The sequence below is a fragment of the Salmo trutta genome, chromosome 12, assembly GCF_901001165.1.
Source record: "Salmo trutta chromosome 12, fSalTru1.1, whole genome shotgun sequence".
NCBI classification, from domain to species: domain Eukaryota; kingdom Metazoa; phylum Chordata; class Actinopteri; order Salmoniformes; family Salmonidae; genus Salmo; species Salmo trutta.
The window spans coordinates 82,010,557-82,028,969 of NC_042968.1; the positions used below are offsets into that span (position 1 = coordinate 82,010,557).

Genomic DNA, 18,413 nt, shown 5'->3' on the forward strand with positions numbered 1-18,413 from the left:
AAGACTGTTATCGGTGGTGTGTTTTTGTATACGTGTGTTTTGTTTCGGTTTTCCTTCATTCTACCTAATAAAAAGAAGATGAGTATACACATTCCCGCTGCGTGTTGGTCTAATCCATACGACACTCTTGCTGCCAAGGGAATGCCTGACAGCTTGAAAGACGTTTTGGACACTACAGTGAAAATGGTTAACTTTGTTAAAGCAAGGCCCCTGAACTCTCGTGTATTTTCTGCATTATGCAATGATATGGGCAGCGACCATGTAACGCTTTTACATCAATTAAAAAAATTGTGTCAATACTTTGCCTCTTGATAACCAGTGCACTTCTGTATGACGAGACGAACTTAAAGTTTTCTTTACTGACCATAATTTTCACTTGTCTACCTATCAAAAACCCCAGCCACCCAGTCATAGACTGTTCTCTCTACTACCGGATGGCAAGCGGTACCAGAGTGCCAAGTCTAGGACAAAAAGACTTCTCAACAGTTTTTACCCCCAAGCCATAAGACTCCTGAACAGGTAATCAAATGGCTACCCGGACGATTTGCATTGTGTGCCCCCCCAACCCCTCTTTTTACGCTGCTGCTAATCTCTGTTTATCATATATGCATAGTCACTTTAACTATACATTCATGTACATACTACCTCAATTGGGCCGACCAACCAGTGCTCCCGCACATTGGGTAACTGGGCTATCTGCATTGTGTCCCACCACCCACCACCCGCCAACCCCTCTTTTACGCTACTGCTGCTCTCTATTTATCATATATGCATAGTCACTTTAACCACATCTACATGTACATACTACCTCAATCAGCCAGACTAACCGGTGTCTGTATGTAGCCTTGCTACTTTTATAGCCTCGCTACTGTATATAGCCTGTCTTTTTACTATTGTTTTATTTCTTTACCTACCTATTGTTCACCTAATACCTTTTTTGCACTATTGGTTAGAGCCTGTAAGTAAGCATTTCACTGTAAGGTCTACACCTGTTGTATTCAGCGCATGTGACAAATAAACTTTGATATGATTAGATTTGATTCAAAGAGGTTTTCTGGGTCTCTATGTTTTTGGTTGGATAGGTTTCTCAATTTCTTTCTTAGGTTTTAGCATTCTTCATCAAACCATTTGTCATTGTTGTTCATTTTCTTAGGTTGTCTGCTTGACATTTTTAGATTTGATAGTATATTTGACCTCTCAGCTTCCCTGTTTAGGTTTTCTAAGTTTTCACCTTCACTATTACAGTGAAACATTTTGTCTGGGAAATTGTCTAGAAGGGATTGAATTTGTTGTTGCATGTCTTAATATTATTCAGTTCCTTTGGCTTTGATGCCTCATGATTGAGCAAAGCTCTGTTCAAGTAGAGTGTGATTTTGCTGTGATCTGATAGGGGTGCCAGTGGACTGACTGTGAATGCTGTAAGAGACTCTGGATTGAGGTCAGTGATAAAGTAGCCTACAGTACTACTGCCAAGTGATGAGCTATATGTGTACCTACCATAGACGAGCTTCAATGCCATTCAACTCTCCTTCCGTGGTCTCCAACTGCTCCTAAACACAAGTAAAACTAAATGCATGCTCTTCAACCGATCGCTGCCTGCACCTGCCCGCCCATCCAGCATAACTTCTCTGGACGGTTCTAACTTAGAATTTGTGGACAACTACAAATACCTAGGTGTCTGGTTAGACTGTAAACTCTCCTTCCAGACTCACATCAATCATCTCCAATCCAAAGTGAAATCTAGAATTGGCTTCCTATTTCGCAACAAAGCATCCTTCACTCATGCTGCCAAACATACCCTCGTAAAACTGACCATCCTACCAATCCTCGACTTCGGCGATGTCATTTACAAAATAGCCTCCAATACCCTACTCAACAAGCTGGATGCAGTCTATCACAGTGCCATCCGTTTTGTCACCAAAGCCCCATATACAACCCACCACTGCGACCTGTATGCTCTCGTTGGCTGGCCTTCACTTCATAATCGTCGCCAAACACATTGGCTCCAGGTCATCTACAAGACCCTGCTAGGTAAAGTCCCCCCTTATCTCCGCTCACTGGTCACCATAGCAGCACCCACCTGTAGCACGCGCTCCAGCAGGTATATCTCTCTGGTCACCCCTAAAGCCAACTCCTCCTTTGGTCGTCTCTCCTTCCAGTTCTCAGCTGCCAATGACTGGAACGAACTACAAAAATCTCTAAAACTGGAAACACTAATCTCCCTCACTAGCTTTAAGCACCAGCTGTCAGAGCAGCTTACAGATCTCTGCACCTGTACATAGCCCATCTTTAATTTAGCCCAAACTACTACCTCTTCCCCTACTGTATTTATTTATTTTATTTATTTTGCTCCTTTGCACCATATTATTTATATTTTAACTTTTAACTTTCTTCAAACTACAAATCTACCATTCCAGTGTTTTTCTTGCCATACTTTATTTACTTTGCCACCATGGCATTTTTTGCCTTTACCTCCCTTATCTCACATCATTTGCTCACATTGTATATAGTCTTATTTTTTTCTACTGCATCATTGATTGTATGTTGTTTTACTCCATGTGTAACCCGGTGTTTTTCTATGTTGTCGAACTGCTTTGCTTTATCTTGGCCAGGTCGCAATTGTAAATGAGAACTTGTTCTCAACTTGCCTACCTGGTTAAATAAAGGTGAAATAAATAAATAAAAAATAAATAAAATAGGAGTCCCCTCGAAGCCTAACATTGACTACAGTGCCTTGCAAAAGTATTCATCCCCCTTGGCATTTTTCCTGTTTTGTTGCATTACAACCTGTAATTTAAATGGATTTTTATTTGGATTTCATGTAATGGACATACACAAAATAGCCAAAATTGGAGAAGTGAAATTAAAAAAATAACTTGTTTCAAAAAATTAAAAAAAATGACGAATGGAAAACTGGTGCGTGCATATGTATTCACCCCCTTTGATATGATGCCCCTAAATAAGATCTGGTGCAACCAATTACCTTCAGAAGTCATATAATTCATTAAATAAAGTCCACCTGTGTGCAATCTAATTGTCACATGATCTGAGTATATATATATATATATATATATATATATATACACACACCTGTTCTGAAAGGCCCCAGAGTCTGCAACACCACTAAGCAAGGGGCACCACCAAGCAAGGGGTATCATGAAGACCAAGGAGCTCTCCAAACAGGTCAGGGACAAAGTTGCAGAGAAGTACAGATCAGGGTTGGGTTATAAAAAAAAATGTCAGAAACTTTGAACATCCCACGGAGCACCATTAAATCCATTATTAAAAAATAGAAAGAATATGGCACCACAACAAACCTGCCAAGAGAGGGCCGCCCACCAAAACTCACGGACCAGGCAAGGAGGGTATTAATCAGAGAGGCAACAAAGAGACCAAAGATAACCCTGAAGGAGCTGAAAAGCTCCACAGTGGAGATTGGAGTATCTGTCCATAGGACCATTTTAAGCAGTACACTCCACAGAGCTGGGTGGCCAGAAAAAAAGAAGAGTGGCCAGAAAAAAGCCATTGCTTAAAGAAAAAAATAAGCAAACACGTTTGGTGTTCGCCAAAAGGCATGTGGGAGACTCCCCAAACATATGGAAGAAGGTACTCTGGTCAGATGAGACTAAAATGTTGCTTTTTGGCCATCAAGGAAAACGCTATGTCTGGCGCAAACCCAACACCTCTCATCACCCAAGAACACCATCCCCACAGTGAAGCATGGTGGTGGCAGCATCATGCTGTGGGGATGTTATTCATCGGCAGGGACTGGGAAACTGGTCAGAATTGAAGGAATGATGGATGGCGCTAAATACAGGGAAATTCTTGGGAAACCTGTTTCAGTCTTCCAGAGATTTGAGACTTGGACGGAGGGTCACCTTCCAGCAGGACAATGACCCTAAGCATACTGCTAAAGCAACACTCGAGTGGTTTAAGGGGAAACATTTAAATGTCTTGGAATGGCCTAGTCAAAGCCCAGACCTCAATCCAATTGAGAATCTGTGGTATGACTTAAAGATTGCTGTACACTAGCGGAAGCCATCCAACTTGAAGGAGCTGGAGCAGTTTTGCCTTGAAGAATGGGCAAAATTTCCAGTGGCTAGATGTGCCAAGCTTATAGAGACATACCCCAAAAGACTTGCAGCTGTAATTGCTGCAAAAGGTGGCTCTACAAAGTATTTACTTTGGGGGGGATGAATAGTTATGCATGCTCAAGTTGTGTTTTTTTGTCTTATTTTTTGTTTGCTTCACAATAAAACATATTTTGCATCTTCAAAGTGGTAGGCATGTTGTGTAAATCAAATGATACAAACCCCACAAAAATCAATTTTAATTCCCAGTTGTAAGGCAACAAAATAGGAAAAATGCCAAGGGGGGTAAATACTTTCGCAAGCCACTGTATGTACACACCCAGCGTCCAACAGAGCTGCATGAGTTGTGACCCGTTTTTGTTTGTTATGTTGCCGTAGTTGTGTCTAGGGGCCCATATGGGGGAGGGAATGCTGTCCCCCCCAGGTAGGTGTTTGTCCCCCTGTGTGCTGAGGGTGTCAGGTTCTTGTCCAGTTCTGGCATTTAGGTCGCCACAGACTAGTACGTGTCCCTGGGCCAGGAAATTGTTGCTCTCCCCCTCTAGGATGGAGAAGCTGTCATCGTTAAAGTATGGGGATTCTATTGGGGGGGATGTGATAGCCAAATGAAGATAGCCTAAACAGAATACAAACATAAAACAAAATAATAATAATAATAATATCCACAATGTGTTTTCTCATGGCAGCTATTTTTCAGAGATGTGATCAACATTAATCAATCAATTAATCAATTAGAATTCTCGCTAATGCAATATACACTCTCCCACCACCATTTGCTACAGAAGTGTTTCTTAATCCTGTTCCTGTGGAGAGGTGTGTACTGCTAGGGCAAAAACACAAATGTGCACCCACTGTACAGTCATTAACAGAAGTTGTTCGGTGAATAATGCTCTGGTGATTAACCTCGTCTGAGACCTGAAGACTTGTGTTAGCTCCCTGAGATGATGCCTTGCCTTTAGCTCAGCAGACTTGTGGCGCACAGGAGATCCTGGTTAGAACCGCAGTCAGTCACATGGCGCCGTGACCCAAATGGGTGTCTGCAAGAAATAAAGGGAAAGGAAAAAGGGGATACCTAACTCCTCTGAATCAGAGAGGTGCCGGAGGCTACCGTAATCAACCACGTCATCGGCGCCCGGGAAACAGTGGGTCAACTGCCTTGCTCGGGGGCAGAACAACAGCTTTTTACCTTGTCCGCTTGGGGTTTCGATCCAGCAACCTTTCGAGATCAATGGTTGATGTCACAAGGTGTTGGGCCCAAAGATCAAATTTTGCTTCAGGGCCACTAAAAACCTTGATCTGGGGACCCATGATCTGTAGAGCAGTAGGCTACATGAGGAGCAAAGGGATGTGATATGAACCTCAGCAACGAAATGTAATCCACCATTGCAACAGTATAAAATGGTGTAGGATTTGGCAGAGGGAGACCTCGTGTGGCAGTCGTTGGAGCTTTTTACAGTCTATGTGTTGGAGTCATTCGAAAAAAGTTTCAATGTTTTATTTCAGTGTAACTAGCTAGATACATTTATTTAGCTGAATGTATTTTTACGAAATACATTTTTTTTCCTTCTGTTTGCGTTTGTTGCTGCCCTAATGGGCATTGTCCGCTTTTGGCCCAACCGAGGGTATGCCTGGGTCATTTTGCAACGTTTTGGTTAATTTCGCAACGTTAGAAACATTGCAAAATGTGCGTGTTTGAATGCATCTTTGGCTTGGTTGACGTCTACAGAATGCATAATGGCGGCTTCCTTGGTGAGACCACGAGTATCTTTATCATACGACAATTCTGGAGTTAGCCCTCTTTAAACAAGTTTTTGTCAATGGCTAAACGTGATTGTGACTTATCAATGGTGTTGTTTTTGCCTACATTATTCAGGAAGTCGGGGCTATTTCGATAATGACTGGTTCGGATGATTTGAGAACAGAAGATACCGGGGTAGCTAAATTAGCTAACCATTCATACATGCTTCAGCTCTAGTCCGAATGTGTACATCATCACATTTCAACTATTTTATTAAGCCAATCTGACAGTCTTTTTCTATCCCATTCTATAGGATGAGTCGGCAGAGGAAACAAAATATGATTTGAAAAAAGATCAAGATTCTGAGGTAATTAACAATCATGCATGCAACTAGGTTATAAGGCTTCGGTATCATCACATTTAATGACAGCCTATTATAGTAGTCTTTTCTCTATCATATTCTCATAGGAAGACGAACCGGCAGAGGAACCAAGAGAGCCAAGGATCCGTGAAACGCCAGAGGACATCAAACTCGACGCAATTGTCAACACATTGGCCTTCCATCCAAAACAAGATATTTTTGCTGCCGGGGATATTGACGGTGATATTTACGTGTAAGAAATACAACCACTTGTGATGCTTATGAACATTTACATAAATGTAAGTGCCATTGTGGATGTGAACGTCATTGTTTTGCATCCCCAGATACTCCTACTCGTGCACAGAGGGGGAGAGCAAGGAGCTATGGTCGTCTGGACATCACCTCAAGTCCTGCAGGGAAGTTGCTTTCTCTCATGATGGACAGAGTAAGTGTGATCGCTGGTAGGGTTTGGTTGCCTTGCATTTATTTTGCTTGTGATACATTTTTATCATCATGTTGGTCAACACAACTTGCTGGGCCCTTCTGTCTAATGTTATGTTTTAAATGGTTAAACATCAACCAGTATTTCCTTTTCTGTGTATGTAGAACTGTTCAGCGTTTCAAAAGACAAGTCAGTCCATCTCATGGATGTGGAAGGGGGAAAACTTGTCACACGCATCGCCAAAGCCCACAGGTAAAGTCTCTTTAGTTCATTGATGTCACTAGTTTAGGGCTCTTAATTTTTTTTCTTCTACACCCTCACTTGATCCATGTTCTGTTGTCCAATTGCTTAACTCTGAGACTGTCCAAAGCAGAGAGAGCCTAATGATACTATTGCACTATTGTGGTTGCAATGTCTGTGTTCCTCACCTTCACCCATATTTGACCAGTGTCCCAATCAATGCACTGCTGCTGGTGGATGAGAATGTGCTCGCCACCGGGGATGATGGGGGGACACTGAAGGTTTGGGACATGAGGAAGGGCACATCTTTCATGGACCTGAAGCATCATGATGACTATATCAGCGGCATTGCTATTGACCAGGCCAAGAGAATGCTTCTCACCTCCAGGTGAGAGTTCAGTTCAGACACGGGATGGGGATGGATAATTGAATAAGTGTTTTCAGTGGCTCTATTCATTGAGACTAGCATGTACAGATGTGACTTGTCAACTGACATGAATTCTGTTTTATCTCACAGTGGTGATGGGACAATGGGGGTCTTCAACATCAAGAGGCGGCGATTTGAGCTCCTGTCAGAGTTCCAGAGTGGGGACCTTACCTCGGTGGCCATTATGAAAGTGAGTGTCTCATCCTCTTTATCTGACGGTTCAGGACTGGCTAGTCTACTGGCTGAGACACTTGAAATCCTTGCATTATCTAAAAAGACGTTCTGAGTCAATAACTTAAGTTGTTCCCTGCCTCATCACACAGCGAGGGAAGAAGGTGGTGTGTGGCTCCAGTGAAGGGACTATGTACATCTTCAACTGGAATGGCTTTGGAGCCACCAGTGACCGCTTCGCTGTGAAGGCAGAATCTGTGGACTGCATTGTTCCCATTACAGACAGTATACTGTGTGCTGCCTCCATGGATGGAGTTATACGGTAAGTGTTCAGTTGGATTTTATATAGGATCTAAAGAGTTTAATGGTTTTGGAGACTTTAATTATTTAGAAGTAGAATGTTAAGTTAGTTGTCGTCTGCATTAGATGATAACATGCAAAGCACAGATTTGAGGGAGATTCTTTTGCAAGGTGGTGTTCTTCAAATCTCCTATAGAGGGCAAGAGTATGCCAAATATACTTATGACATGGCTTGATTTTTTTCTTAGGACCATTTTTAGTTTTCAGTGATACAGTACTGAAGTTTTTACTTAGACTAATTAGAATCTATCTCTCCCTCTTGACAGTGCCATAAACCTCCTGCCCAATCGGGTACTGGGCTGCATAGGGCAGCATGTTGGGGAGCCTATTGAGCAAATTGCCCGCTCTCGCGACTCACGTTTCCTGGCGAGCTGTGCCCACGACCAGATGATCAAGTTCTGGGACATTTCAAGTCTCCGCGACATGACAGTCAGTGACTACCGGAAGAGGAAGAAGAAAGATGGGAACCTCAAGTCCCTCAGCAAGAAAGCCTATGGGGGTGGGGATGATTTCTTTTCTGGACTGATGGAAGAGACTGAGGCAAAAAAGGAAGAGGATGAAGGAGACAGTGACAGCGACAGTGATTAAAAGATACTTGTGGAAGTCATGCCCATCATGTGTTGCCAGAGGTGTTGTGTGCTATTGGTCAAACAACTCCTGGCCATTGCACCAATAAACTCTTCTCAGCCAGCACTGTTGAAAGAGGCATCTTGGCAGAGTGGAAGCTTTAGATGGCGTATGCTTGGGGCATAGCCTTGGAGATGAGAACAGCCTGTTTCATCCACTGCTTGCAGTGTGTTTTTCTCCTGAAACATGACTCTTCAAATGTCTGGTGCAATCCCGGGTTAAAATATGTTATGTTGTAAAAAACATTTGTTAAATGTAGAGCCCTTAGAAATGAGTCCCATAGATCTGGTTGGATTCTGCCATTGGAGAGCTAATCTATGGAAACTCAGGATCAAGGAAGAGTCTGGGGCTGCTTATGGGGTCAGAGGTCAAGTGTCACTGTTCAGATTCGTCTTGCAAGAGGAAACCCCTTGGCCTGGTTTGCTGTAGTATCTTTGCCTTATTACCAGTATAGTAGCATGACATCATGCACATGTATGTAATGTACAGCATAACATTGTTTAAAAAGACATGGAAATAAAATGTTCAATTTTTACATTTGATTCATGTCCTGTTTTAAAATATATCACTCATTGGCATCTTGTACTAAATGTTATTTACAATTTAGGGACCAGGTAAAGTGATGGTAGAAGTTTGGTGTTCTGTTGGCTATTGGAGACCGCAATAGTACTAAAGAGAGCAGTGCCAGAATAGGAAACACATTCCAAGAGCTTTGTCTGTGCAGATAGACAAACTGACACAACCAGTCCTTAGAGGACACAAACTCTGGGATCTACATGACAACAGCATTTTAATGGTCCCATAAGGCTCCCTCAATAGAGCGTCTCACCATCTTGGTTTGTATTACATGGCCCAGAATTTGTTAAGGCGGCATCGTAAATCACATTTTCAGTTTTGTCTAATCTACACAGCTCTTTTTTGAGGGAAGTTTGACCAATGTTAACTAGAACAGATGTTTCTCAAGAATGGGGTGTCTAGTGGATACTCTCTACCAGTGGTGTAAAGTACTTAAGTAAAAATAAGGGCTCCTGAGTGGTGCAGCGGTCTAAGGTACTCCATCTCAGTGCTTGATGCATCACTACAGACACCCTGGTTAGAATCCAGGCTGTATCACAACTGGCTGTGAGTGGGAGTCCCATAGGGCGGCGCACAATTGGCCCAGCATCATCCGGGTTCGGCCGGTGTAGGCTAACATTGTAAATAAGAATTTGTTCTTAACTGACTTACCTAGTTATATATATTTTTTTAAATACTTGAAAGTACTACTTAAGTAGTTTTTGGGGGTATCTGTACTTTGATATTTTTGGCTACTTTTACTTCACTACCTTCCTAAAGGAAATAATGTACCCCGTACATTTTCCCTGACACCCAAAAGTACTCGTTACATTTTGAATGCTTAGCAGGTCAGAAACTGGTCCAATTCGCACACCTATCAAGAGAACATCCCTGGTCATCACTACTGCCTCTGAGCTGGCGGACTCACTAAACACAAATGCTTCATTTGTAAATTATGTCTGTTGGAGTGTGCCTCTGGCTAGATGTAAATTAAAATTAGAAAATTATGCCATGTGGTTTGCTTAATATAAGGAATTTGAAATGATTTATACGTTTACTTTAGATACTTAAGGACTGTATATTTGAGCTGTTCCAAATACTTTTGATTAAGTATATTTAAAACCAAAATCTTTTAGACTTTTACACCAGTAGTATTTTACTGGGTGACTTTCACTTTTACTTGAGTCATTTTCTATTAAGGTATCTTTACTTTTACTCAAGTATGACAATTGCGTACTTGTTCCAGCACTGCTCTCTGCTTAGGACAAAGGGGCACCTAAAAGTAGGCTAAGGTAATTACATTTGCCCTGAGGGTGGATAGAGAGAGGGAAGTGAATGAGTAGAGTGCTTTGATTGTGTGTAATGACTCCTAATTTTTCCTGGGTTAGTAACGATTTGGGGGAGCTGGCTATGACTTAATCTGACGAGTGGGTGGACCCTCGCCTTGTTTCCTTGGGAACACAGCACAAAGACAGCAGTCATGATGCTGAGGGGGACAGACTAGTGAAATTACCCCACACCGTAACACGTCAGCAATGAGTGTTTTAGAATATCCTTATTGAACAGCACCACGGTTTCTTAGCATAATACTACCGTAATGTGTATGGAATGAGAGACTACGATTGGGCTGTGAGACTATTCCCATGGCTTTTATTTGCAAATTACAAATGCGTACTTACGAGCCCCTCCCAACAATGCAGAAAGGAAAATATAGAATAAAAAAAACTGAATACGAAACGTACTGTTTTTCTCTTCACCCAGCTGAGTTACTCGCGCTATAATAACAACGGGGATGGACACTCCCGCAGCTGTGGTCTGTGCATGTCTGATCTCAGATTGAGCTGGGTTGTGCCTCGGGGTTTACGATTAAATCATTACGATGAGTGGATTGCTTTTGTGACACTGTTACAAATTCCACTGTATGTTTTTCTATGCTGTTCTCCATTCATCCGTCAGTGTGATGGAATTGTATTATCATTGGACTAATAGATTGTAGTACACTCCCACCACCTCTCCCAGACAAATCTCATCATATGCCTTCTGCTTTAGTTGTCTTTTGCTCAGCTTCATGTTTTGTCTCCAGGGTTTATAAATAACACTCAATATGTGAAATAATGTGTTTTCATTACATTTGCAAATGTTTCTGTCACACCCATGATAGGCAATCAATACTTCGCCTAGATGCATTGGATCTCAAAGAACTAAACCCCTTCGAACAACAAGATTTTTCAGCCACACATTGGCATAACAATGTACTTACCCTGTAATAAATTGTATAATATGAACTTCTGTAACTTTGTGCCATAGACTGAATGGTTGCGTCTTCTTAAATGAACACATTTCTGGTAAGCATCAGTGGGGATGTGACGTTAAAGGAATGTGAAACCCTGCCCTCTGAGATTTAGATAGAAGTCTCACCGTGGTACTCAGCATACCAAACTCTTTTCACTGGAGCAAGCGTCCACACCACTTCTGATCATCATCACAGACCAGCAATCATACCCCTGGAAGAAAATAAAACGGAATCACTTTGTGGTTGATAGTCTGTGAAATTGTATTCGGTTGAACAGCGCACCCATCATTAAACACTGGTAAGTGTTTTGTGGTTAGTGGGCTAGCTAGTTAGCCCCCCCAAAATAAGCTATCCAAATTGGCTTTGTAACGTTAGCTAGCTAAACACATTGATGATAGACTAGATGGGGATACATTCATGTAAATAACAGGTATGGATAAATGATATGTGACTGGTGTACAGGCGCAAGTTACCGAGATACCGTTAGGTAGCTAGCTAGCAAATAACATCGAAGTGTTTGTTCCCACTGAAACGTGTGGCCAAGTTTTAAACCTTCTAAATTACCGTGTGGGAAGTTTTAAACCCCCACGTCTATACGTTACATACTTTAGTTTGTTCCGGAATTGGATCCCTTGATAAAGATGTTGAAATAAGACTGTAAAAAATAAATACAAATACTGAGCTACAGTAGCTATATTGTATGCTCAAACAAAGTTATTTTATACTTAAACAAAATCTTTCTCAGAGCAATTGTATAACAAGTTAAGAGTCTCTCCTGTAATCAATACTTCAGCACCCTCCACTTACGAGGACAACCACACTGAGCTTTTTTCTTAAAGGTTTTATGAGATTGGAGAACACATTGGGAGAAATCTTAGACCATTCAGAATCTTTCCAGATCCTTGATATCCTTCGCCTGCGCATATGGACTGCCCTCTTCAATTCATACTACAGGTTTTCAGTGGGGTTCAAGTCCGGAGACAAATAACCATAGCAAAATATTGATTTTTGTGATCAATGAACCATTCTTTGTAGATTTTGTTGTGTGCTTGGGGTTATTGGTTCCTCACCGGCCACAAAAGGAGTTCTGATTGTGAAATGCAGTTTTATTCACAGAATAATTTTCTATGGTTTCTTTTGGTCGTTCAATATCCAGATCTGTTCCTAGTCATCCCTCTAAAGATTCTTGACTTTGGTCTGGTTACTGTGATGATTGGTCTCCCAAGTGGTGCAGCAGTCTAAGGCACTGCATCTCAGTGCTAGAGGCGTCACTATAGACCCTGGTTCAATTCCAGGTTGTATCACAACCGGCCGTGATTGAGAGTCCCGTAGGGCGGCGCACAATTGGCCCAGTGTCGTTAGGGGTAGACCTACATTTTAAATAAGAATTTGTTCTTAATAACTGACTTGCCTAGTTAAATAAAGGTTAAATAAAAAAATACAAATAAATAACTGATTTACTACTGATAAAGGACATACAGCAGCCAGTTGCACATGTTTATACTCATATCTGGCAGATCCTGTACACGGTAAAAGTTGGGAATAATGTATAATTTGTATCTAGTGCGATGGAGGGCTAGGGGCCGATTATGTGTGCGCACGCTCGTGTGTTGACTGACAGTAGTCCCAGGAAGTTCCATCTGACTGCACATAGAGCCCTCTGTGATTTAGAGACAGCGTGGCAGCATAGGTAGAGTGAGGGGAAAACTGGTCAAATAGAGCTGGCTTAATTTGCTACACAGAATTTTCCATTGATACCCACTGGGGAATCCAACTCAATCTTGAAGGTATTGCCATGAAACATTCAGATTATGCTTTGAAAATAATTTTAGTTTTGATAGTCAGTATTGACTTTCAAATAGCACAGCACATAAAGCCAACCAGGGTTCTCCCCAAAAATGAGAGGCACTGTGCCACCTTTTGGACTGGCTGTGCCACTATGTAAAACATATATTTATTTTTTACTTGTCATAAGGCAATTTTTTTTGCTCTAGATTGCAGGAAATGGCAGGTGTTCAAAAACACAAATCTCTCGGGCCTCCACCCCAGCTATATTCGACAGCACCACCTTGTTAAAACATCCCGGTGAGAACCCTGCCAACGTTTTGACCTCGAGGCTGGAGCCCTTCTCAATGACATGCTGGATTTCCCTCATTAAAATGCAAATCAATTTATAACATTTTTGACATGCGTTTTTCTGGATTTTTTTGTTGTTATTCTGTCTCTCACTGTTCAAATAAACCTACCATTAAAATTATAGACGGATCATTTCTTTGTCAGTGGGCAAACGTACAAAATCAGCAGGGGATCAAATACTTTTTTCCCTCACTGTATGTAATTGACACCCTGCTTGGTAAAGGATGTCAGTAGTGCCAGGAGTTAAAATAAATGACAGGCCCATCTGTATTTGCTTAGTTTCTGTTAAATGGAAATGTTGGGGGAAAGATGCTATTTTATCACTCAATTCATTGAAAAAAATAGTATGTAGACCCCCGTCTTACATGATTGTATTTTCTTTCTCGAGAGGGAGAATGATGGAGGTGAGGAGGATCTGTTGTATTGGGGCTGGCTACGTGGGCGGTCCCACCTGCAGCGTCATCGCCCAGATGTGCCCTGAAGTGACGGTTACCGTGGTTGATGTGAATGAAGACCGCATCCGTGCCTGGAATTCTGATAGCCTTCCCATCTTTGAGGTGAGTGGGAGACAATATTAGTACAAGAAACTATCGGAATAGATCTCAACTTAGTAGAACTTGTCTCAACTGCAGGAAATTAAGTAAAACTGTATTACTCATTCATATCCAGGTTTCTCAAAGATCTGTCCTAACTTGTATTGGTCTTTCCAATATTTCCAGCTACTAGTGTTGCTACATAAAGTCATTCATTTTGGCCACTTGACTTTTGAGCTCTCATGATACTTTTGACACTTGTGCTCTAACAACCTCTCTCTCTTTCTAGCTTGGACTCCAGGAAGTGGTGGACTCATGCCGCGGGGTCAACCTTTTCTTCTCCACAGACATTGATGAGGCCATAAAAAATGCAGACCTGGTCTTCATATCTGTAAATACTCCTTTTCAACACTTTCCTTTCTTATGTGAAGTATTGTTGAGACATGCGTCTCAGTTTTGCTTTCGTTGAAGGTAATAGTAATAATTTGGTGGTTGCTTATATTTGTCCAACTTCACACGTGTGTATTTAAAAAAAAAAGATTAATGTTGTTTTGCATATCTCCCCCTAAGACAACCTCTGGGGGTCACGACCAGGGTCAGCAATTAGGGTTAAGTGCCTTTTTCAAGGGCACAGCACAGACAGATGTTCCACCTTGTCTGCTCGGGGATTCGACTTAGTGACCTTTAGCTTACTGGCCAAATACTCTAACCACTAGGCTACCTGCCGCCCAAAATGCAGTGATGGAAAAAGATCCATGATTGAATCCACCTGAAACATTTCCCCTTTCCTTTGCCAGGTCAATACGCCTACCAAGACGTTTGGGATTGGTAAGGGTCGAGCAGCGGACCTGAAGTACATAGAAGCATGTGCCCGGCGCATTGCCGATGTCTCCAGTGGCTGTAAGATTGTTGTGGAGAAAAGCACAGTTCCTGTACGTGCTGCTGAGAGCATCCGCCGCATCTTCAATGCCAACACCAAGAGTAGCCTCAGCTTCCAGGTGATTTCAGGGGACAGGCTTGCATGGGTGGATGGACTGCGTATCAAACGTCTACTTTCATCTACCTGCCATGTCTTCAGGTCTTTAAAAGTATGATCTTGTTCTCCTGCAGGTTCTCTCAAACCCAGAGTTTCTTGCTGAGGGAACAGCCATCACTGATCTGAAGAATCCAGACAGGGTATTGATTGGGGGGGATGAGACCCCCGAGGGCCAACATGCTATTCAGGCCTTGCGGAGCATCTATGAACACTGGGTCCCCAAGAACAAGATCATCACCACCAATACCTGGTCCTCTGAGCTTTCCAAGCTGGTATTTATATGTCCTTCTATACATTACTGTATAACAATCTCAGGTCAGCAGCGTTACGATCTGAGACACCTCCTGCAATGTTTCCTGGTTTTTCCATAGGCAGCCAATGCCTTTCTTGCCCAACGTATCAGTAGCATCAACTCTATCAGTGCCCTCTGTGAGGTAACCGGTGCTGATGTGGAGGAGGTGGCGCATGCCATTGGGACAGACCAGAGAATAGGCAGCCGCTTCCTGAAGGCCAGCGTAGGTGAGTGGGAGAGAAGCAAGGCTGGAGTGGTTGAGTTGTGGGGTAGTAACAGTTAAGTTGTGGTTGGATGAGATCATTGGATGACTGAGCGGTTAGATGAGATCATTGGATGACTGAGTGATTGGGTTTCAGTTATGGAAAAGTGGGATGTGAGTGGATGAGTTCAGTCATGATACATTCTGTGTTTGTTTCACAGGATTTGGTGGCAGCTGTTTCCAGAAAGACGTTCTCAATCTTGTGTACCTATGCGAGGCGCTGAACTTACCCGAGGTTGCAAGATACTGGCAACAGGTGTGCTTTTATCATCAACTCAAAGTAGTGTAATACAGAACTCGCTTCTCATTTGATAAGACATTCCTGTACCACTTTTTTGTTTTACGGTCAGTAAATACAGTATCACAATGACATGTTGAACATCTCATTGTTGCATCTCCCAGGTTATAGAGATAAACGACTACCAGCGAAAACGATTCTCCTCACGGATAATCAACTGCCTCTTCAACACAGTGACAGACAAGAAGATAGCCTTGCTCGGATTCGCTTTCAAGAAAAACACTGGCGATACAAGGTATGGAGGGGCATTTAAAATATTTTTCTGCTTACATCCAAAGCTCTGAGCGTATTGTCCTGTTGCCCCCTCCAAGCTCATATACTTATATCCTTGTGTGCATTTTGTTTTCAGGGAATCCTCTAGTATCTACATTAGTCGCTACCTGCTGGAGGAGGGAGCCTGTCTACACATCTATGACCCAAAGGTTAAAGCTGAGCAGATCATGCAGGACCTGACTAAGCCCACACCCTCAGAAAGACATGACACTGCCACAGGTAGCCACAGTGTTCTTTCTGTAAATTAATATAATAGTAAATCATCAAGAAGATTAACATGAATACCTTTATTGAGTGCATAATGATATTTCAAGGGGTGTTCTGTTCTCTGCGTTAGGTGTTAGTTGCCATAACGTGGGAGACTTTTTTTGCTCATTCTAATGAGATGGGATTAATGTTTGTTGTACAATTGTGTGAAGAAGTTGTATTTATATGCATGAAGTAATCCTTGTTTATCCTCACTCATCCTAGTTTCTCGTCTAGTCACCATCGTCACAGACCCATACAAGGCTTGTGAGAACGCCCATGCAATTGTGATCTGCACAGAGTGGGATATGTTCACGGTGTGTATTTAATTTTTTAAGCTACTCACTCGTCAAATGGCAAGGAGATGACTCTGACCACACAGATATTTTGGTGCCACTTATATAATAACATACCGTAGTTGCACAGTTCATTGATGAAAGGGAGCTCTCAATGTAAAACATGAAGTCTATATTTGTATTGCAGGAGCTGGACTATGAGAGGATCCATAAAGCCATGCTGAAACCTGCCTTCATCTTTGACGGCAGAAGGATCTTGGACAGCTTGCACGACCAACTCCAGCATATTGGCTTCCAGGCGAGTAACCACGGCCACAGTAAAAAATATATGTTTTGTCACATATAGGTGCAGTGAAATGTGTTGTTTTACAGGGTCAGCCATAGTAGTATGGAAAACCCTGGAGCAAATTAGGGATAAGTGCCTTAGTCAAGGGCACATCAGCAGATTTTTCACCTTTTCGAACTGGCCCAACACTCTAACCGCTAGGCTACCTGTCATCCTACAGTAAGACGTGAACAATGTCTAGGTTTCTGATGAGATTATGAAAACACCCTAGGACCAAAAAAAAGGTTGTCTTTGCTTTTGGAAGGCTGTGCTGACAAAAAGCCAAAGATCCATTCACAGCAGCATGCTTAGTGAGTTCCATTATTATTTGAAAAAAGTTGAGGAATAGACAGTCCACTTTTCCAAAGTAACTGTTTTGTCCTTTCCAGGTGGAGACTATTGGGAAAAGAGTTAACCAAAGAATCCCTTTCACTGCCAGTGGCGACAGGTCAGAAATGGACCAACCGCAACCATTGAAGAAGAACAAACTGTGAAGTGTTCTTTACGGGACAGCAGCGTCAGAGCCGGCTCAATGCAGTAGTAAATTAAACCAAGTTATAATTTTGCTGTAATATTAAAATCAGTCATTTAAGCACCCGCATCAACTTGATGGGATGACTTCAAACAAATAATGATGTTAGCTACAATGAAAGAGAGGCCTGGAGAATGTTTCGGTTAGGGTTCAAGACCTGGTTTGTCGGCTACATGCGGTAATAATATCCCTCCAACCTTATGCTTCATTTCTTTGTTTTGTGCATGTTGGGACAACTACCAGAGTTTGGATGTTTTACTTACACAAGGGGTAAAACAACTTAAACTGATTTCATAACTTTCTGTATTTGCCCTTTTTTCAAGTTTTCTCCCTAAAAGTATTCATGTACGAAAGCAATTTTTAAAGGACAGATTACATTTTTCTTACTAAAGATAATGTATTTAGTTTTTATTCATTTCAAAGCAATTTTTATACAAGATGGTGCTAGTTGAATGTTAACTTAAGCAGTGTGAACATGAACCCGATAATGCAATATTCTAATTATATGTATTATCTTTATGCATGAACTCTGTAAAGTAAAACATTTATCTATAGTTTTTACATGCGGAATAAAAAGCATTTTTAGTATCTGGAATTTAAAAAAAAATTATTTGCAGGCCCAGAATCAATAGTACTGTACTACAATTATGTTACTTTCTCTCAAGTGTTGTGTACTATGTAGTGGTGTTGCCGGGTTTACATAACAGCAAGGTTGCTCCCCCTCCTTATTAGTTAGATGTCTCATGGATGGTCAGGCATTTGCACGGTCATTCTGTCAGCTAATTCTAGGAAACTGGAAGACTTTCCTCACGGAACTGCATACCTCGGTGGACAGTCTTGAAGCACTGCTGGGTCCCCGTGGAGCAGCCATGGGGCAGTGGC

At 41.9% G+C, this 18,413-nt stretch overlaps 2 protein-coding genes across 3 annotated transcripts; both read left to right on the plus strand.

The window, feature by feature from the left end:
- Positions 1–5,582: 5,582 nt before the first annotated feature.
- Positions 5,583–8,989, plus strand: wdr55 (WD repeat domain 55). The gene is made up of 10 exons (XM_029769967.1): positions 5,583–5,837; positions 5,962–6,021; positions 6,140–6,193; positions 6,295–6,440; positions 6,532–6,632; positions 6,794–6,881; positions 7,078–7,257; positions 7,387–7,486; positions 7,620–7,789; positions 8,094–8,989. Exons 1-10 carry the CDS (start codon positions 5,823–5,825, stop codon positions 8,413–8,415), a joined length of 1,236 nt encoding a protein of 411 aa, XP_029625827.1. The 5' UTR covers positions 5,583–5,822; the 3' UTR covers positions 8,416–8,989.
- Positions 8,990–11,386: 2,397 nt separating this feature from the next.
- On the plus strand, positions 11,387–18,119 carry LOC115204421 (UDP-glucose 6-dehydrogenase). Of its 2 annotated transcripts, XM_029769968.1 has the most exons (13): positions 11,387–11,600; positions 13,297–13,387; positions 13,827–13,995; positions 14,261–14,362; positions 14,769–14,969; positions 15,082–15,279; positions 15,379–15,526; positions 15,723–15,817; positions 15,964–16,094; positions 16,209–16,351; positions 16,604–16,695; positions 16,862–16,972; positions 17,389–18,119. In XM_029769968.1, the coding sequence occupies exons 3-13, from the start codon at positions 13,834–13,836 to the stop codon at positions 17,491–17,493; spliced, it is 1,488 nt and encodes a 495-aa protein (XP_029625828.1). In that variant the 5' UTR covers positions 11,387–11,600; positions 13,297–13,387; positions 13,827–13,833; the 3' UTR covers positions 17,494–18,119. The 2 variants fall into 2 exon arrangements, with proteins under 2 accessions (XP_029625828.1, XP_029625829.1); XM_029769969.1 differs by lacking the exon at positions 13,297–13,387.
- Positions 18,120–18,413: the final 294 nt, after the last annotated feature.